This window comes from Anomaloglossus baeobatrachus, chromosome 1, assembly GCF_048569485.1.
Source record: "Anomaloglossus baeobatrachus isolate aAnoBae1 chromosome 1, aAnoBae1.hap1, whole genome shotgun sequence".
Lineage (NCBI taxonomy): Eukaryota > Metazoa > Chordata > Amphibia > Anura > Aromobatidae > Anomaloglossus > Anomaloglossus baeobatrachus.
The window spans coordinates 224,877,738-224,882,382 of record NC_134353.1 but is presented as its reverse complement, the minus strand read 5'-3'; the positions used below and the strand labels follow the sequence as shown (position 1 = coordinate 224,882,382).

The 4,645-nt window shown below is 50.1% G+C and overlaps 1 protein-coding gene across 1 annotated transcript in view; it reads right to left on the bottom strand.

Moving 5' to 3' along the window:
* The window catches only part of MGAT4D (MGAT4 family member D), a 271,656-nt gene extending 268,023 nt beyond the window's left edge, over positions 1–3,633 (bottom strand). Inside the window, exon 1 of the mRNA XM_075348407.1 lies at positions 3,023–3,633. Within this exon, the coding sequence (XP_075204522.1) occupies positions 3,023–3,113 (91 nt within the window). The 5' untranslated portion in view covers positions 3,114–3,633. The remainder of the gene's footprint in view (positions 1–3,022) is intronic.
* Positions 3,634–4,645: the final 1,012 nt, after the last annotated feature.

Here is a 4,645-nt window from a genome sequence, read left to right as displayed (position 1 = left end):
GATCCTGGACTGTATCTGTATTGTACTGTGTGTATAAGTGACGGCTGTGAGTGATCCTGGACTGTGTCTGTATTGTACTGTGTGTATAAGTGACAGCTGTAAGTTATCCTGGACTGTATCTGTATTGTACTGTGTGTATAAGTGAGGGCTGTGAGTGATCCTGGACTGTATCTGTATTGTACTGTGTGTGTAAGTGACAGCTGTGAGTGATCCTGGACTGTATCTGTATTGTACTGTGTGTGTAAGTGACAGCTGTGAGTGATCCTGGACTGTATCTGTATTGTACTGTGTGTGTAAGTGACAGCTGTGAGTGATCCTGGACTGTGTCTGTATTGTACTGTGTGTATAAGTGACGGCTGTGAGTGATCCTGGACTGTGTCTGTATTGTACTGTGTGTATAAGTGACGGCTGTGAATGATCCTGGACAGTATCTGTATTGTACTGTGTGTATAAGTGACGGCTGTGAGTGATCCTGGACTGTATCTGTATTGTACTGTGTGTGTAAGTGACAGCTGTGAGTGATCCTGGACTGTATCTGTATTGTACTGTGTGTATAAGTGACGGCTGTGAATGATCCTGGACAGTATCTGTATTGTACTGTGTGTATAAGTGACGGCTGTGAGTGATCCTGGACTGTATCTGTATTGTACTGTGTGTGTAAGTGACAGCTGTGAGTGATGCTGGACTGTATCTGTATTGTACTGTGTGTGTATAAGTGACGGCTGTGAGTGATCCTGGACTGTGTCTGTATTGTACTGTGTGTATAAGTGACGGCTGTGAGTGATCCTGGACTGTATCTGTATTGTACTGTGTGTGTATAAGTGACGGCTGTGAGTGATCCTGGACTGTGTCTGTATTGTACTGTGTGTATAAGTGACGGCTGTGAGTGATCCTGGACTGTATCTGTATTGTACTGTGTGTATAAGTGGCTGCTGTGAGTGATCCTGGACTGTATCTGTATTGTACTGTGTGTGTAAGTGACAGCTGTGAGTTATCATGGACTGTATCTGTATTGTACTGTGTGTATAAGTGACAGCTGTGAGTGATCCTGGACTGTATCTGTATTGTACTGTGTGTATAAGTGACAGCTGTGAGTGATCCTGGACTGTATCTGTATTGTACTGTGTGTATAAGTGACAGCTGTGAATGATCCTGGACTGTGTCTGTATTGTACTGTGTGTATAAGTGACGGCTGTGAGTGATCCTGGACTGTATCTGTATTGTACTGTGTGTATAAGTGACAGCTGTGAACGATCCTGGACTGTATCTGTATTGTACTGTGTGTATAAGTGACAGCTGTGAGTGATCCTGGACTGTATCTGTATTGTACTGTGTGTATAAGTGACAGCTGTGAGTGATCCTGGACTGTGTCTGTATTGTACTGTGTGTATAAGTGACAGCTGTGAGTGATCCTGGACTGTATCTGTATTGTACTGTGTGTATAAGTGACAGCTGTGAGTGATCCTGGACTGTATCTGTATTGTACTGTGTGTATAAGTGACAGCTGTGAATGATCCTGGACTGTGTCTGTATTGTACTGTGTGTATAAGTGACGGCTGTGAGTGATCCTGGACTGTATCTGTATTGTACTGTGTGTATAAGTGACAGCTGTGAACGATCCTGGACTGTATCTGTATTGTACTGTGTGTATAAGTGACAGCTGTGAGTGATCCTGGACTGTATCTGTATTGTACTGTGTGTATAAGTGACAGCTGTGAGTGATCCTGGACTGTGTCTGTATTGTACTGTGTGTATAAGTGACAGCTGTGAGTGATCCTGGACTGTATCTGTATTGTACTGTGTGTATAAGTGACGGCTGTGAGTGATCCTGGACTGTATCTGTATTGTACTGTGTGTATAAGTGACGGCTGTGAGTGATCCTGGACTGTATCTGTATTGTACTGTGTGTATAAGTGACGGCTGTGAGTGATCCTGGACTGTATCTGTATTGTAGTACTGTAAATCTGAATGTGGCAGAACAGGGTAAGATAACTGTTCATTGGATTTATATCTAAATGCTCTACTGTTATGGCTAAAAATGTTAGCGTTATGGGGCCCCCACCAACCTTAATCTGGCCCTGCCCATACTATAAGGACTAATGTCCTGTAGACTGGCAGTGCCCATACTATAAGGACTATTGCCCTGTAGACTGGCAGTGCCGATACTATAATGACTAATGCCCTGTAGACTGGCAGTGCCCATACTATAAGGACTAATGTCCTGTAGACTGGCAGTGCCCATACTATAAGGACTATTGCCCTGTAGACTGGCAGTGCCGATACTATAAGGACTATTGCCCTGTAGACTGGCAGTGCCGATACTATAAGGACTAATGCCCTGTAGACTGGCAGTGCCCATACTATAAGGACTAATGCCCTGTAGACTGGCAGTGCCGATACTATAAGGACTAATGCCCTGTAGACTGGCAGTGCCGATACTATAAGGACTATTGCCCTGTAGACTGGCAGTGCCGATACTATAAGGACTATTGCCCTGTAGACTGGCAGTGCCGATACTATAAGGACTATTGCCCTGTAGACTGGCAGTGCCGATACTATAAGGACTAATGCCCTGTAGACTGGCAGTGCCCATACTATAAGGACTAATGCCCTGTAGACTGGCAGTTCCCATACTATAAGGACTAATGCCCTGTAGACTGGCAGTGCCTATACTATAAGGACTAATGTCCTGTAGACTGGCAGTGCCCATACTATAAGGACTAATGCCCTGTAGACTGGCAGTGCCCATACTATAAGGACTTTTGCCCTGTAGACTGGCAGTGCCCATACTATAAGGACTAATGCCCTGTAGACTGGCAGTGCCCATACTATAAGGACTATTGCCCTGTAGACTGGCAGTGCCCATACTATAAGGAGCACCCACCCATCCATCACACCATCTCATGTATATTTCCATCTAGTAATAGTGGATGTGTCCTATCATTGCAAACAGAGAGCAATGGACAAACAGCAGGTGCAGCATTCACTGACAAGACATAGGGCACTGCCCCGGTGAGCTTACCTTTATCTCTGTACCAGGCGGTGTACCAGGACAGGGAGAAGAAAGCAGCCAAGAAGCAGATTGTCACCAGACTGCCATTCCTGCACCTCATCTCACATAGCAGCCCAGCACTGCCGGAGCACCTGTCACCTGCCGCCCTGTGTGCACCGAGTCCGCACCGGCAGTCACAGGTGGGCGGGCAGTTACCTCGGGAGTCCCAGCCTGTCTGCCCTCCGCCCACACCGCTTTCCGTGCCCGGTGGATACGATCCTCTATGAGCCTGGTCTCCAGCCGCCTGGCTGCAGTGTAATGGTTGCCCGCACACACTGGATGCCGGCCCCTCCCTGACTTCCTCCCTACGCCTGGAGGTAATGAAGTCCTGCGTGTAGGGCTCTATTCACACATTAGCGGGCGGCAGGTGATGGGCTGATCATGTCCTGCGGGGACCGGGCCGATCATGTCCTGCGGGGACCGGGCCGATCATGTCCTGCGGGGACCGTGCCGATCATGTCCTGCGGGGACCGTGCCGATCATGTCCTGCGGCGACCGGGCCGATCATGTCCTGCGGCGACCGGGCCGATCATGTCCTGCGGCGACCGGGCTGATCATGTCCTGCGGTGACCGGGCTGATGTCCTGCTGGGACCGGGCTGATCATGTCCTGCGGTGACCGGGCCGATCATGTCCTGCGGGGACCGGGCCGATCATGTCTCTTCGGGGACCGGGCTGATGTCCTGCTGGGACCGGGCTGATCATGTCCTCCTGGGACCGGGCTGATCATGTCCTGCTGGGACCGGGCTGATCATGTCCTGCTGGGACCGGGCTGATCATGTCCTGCTGGGACCGGGCCGATCATGTCTCTTCGGGGACCGGGCTGATGTCCTGCTGGGACCGGGCTGATCATGTCCTGCTGGGACCGGGCTGATCATGTCCTGCGGTGACCGGGCCGATCATGTCCTGCGGGGACCGGGCCGATCATGTCTCTTCGGGGACCGGGCTGATGTCCTGCTGGGACCGGGCTGATCATGTCCTCCTGGGACCGGGCTGATCATGTCCTGCTGGGACCGGGCTGATCATGTCCTGCTGGGACCGGGCTGATCATGTCCTGCTGGGACCGGGCCGATCATGTCTCTTCGGGGACCGGGCTGATCATGTCCTGCTGGGACCGGGCCGATCATGTCTCTTCGGGGACCGGGCTGATGTCCTGCTGGGACCGGGCTGATCATGTCCTGCTGGGACCGGGCTGATCATGTCCTGCGGGGACCGGGCTGATCATGTCCTGCTGGGACCGGGCTGATCATGTCCTGCTGGGACCGGGCTGATCATGTCCTGCGGGGACCGGGCCGATCGTGTCCTGCGGGGACCCTGCTAGGATCCTGACAGACCTCATGCTACAGGGTCTCACCTTCTCTGCTTCTCAGTGAATGGGGGAAATCATATTTAACCCGTTAGGGACGGATCTGAAATTCCTTCATAAAATCACCTCACAGCGCCTGATTTTATTTATTACTTTTAATTGCTTTTTTTGGGAGAGATGAAACAAAAACAACAAAACAACTCTACATATTTATTCGTTTATTTTTAATGTCATTCACAATGCCAGATAAATGATGCTTTAATTGTGCTCAGGATATTTCTATTATTTC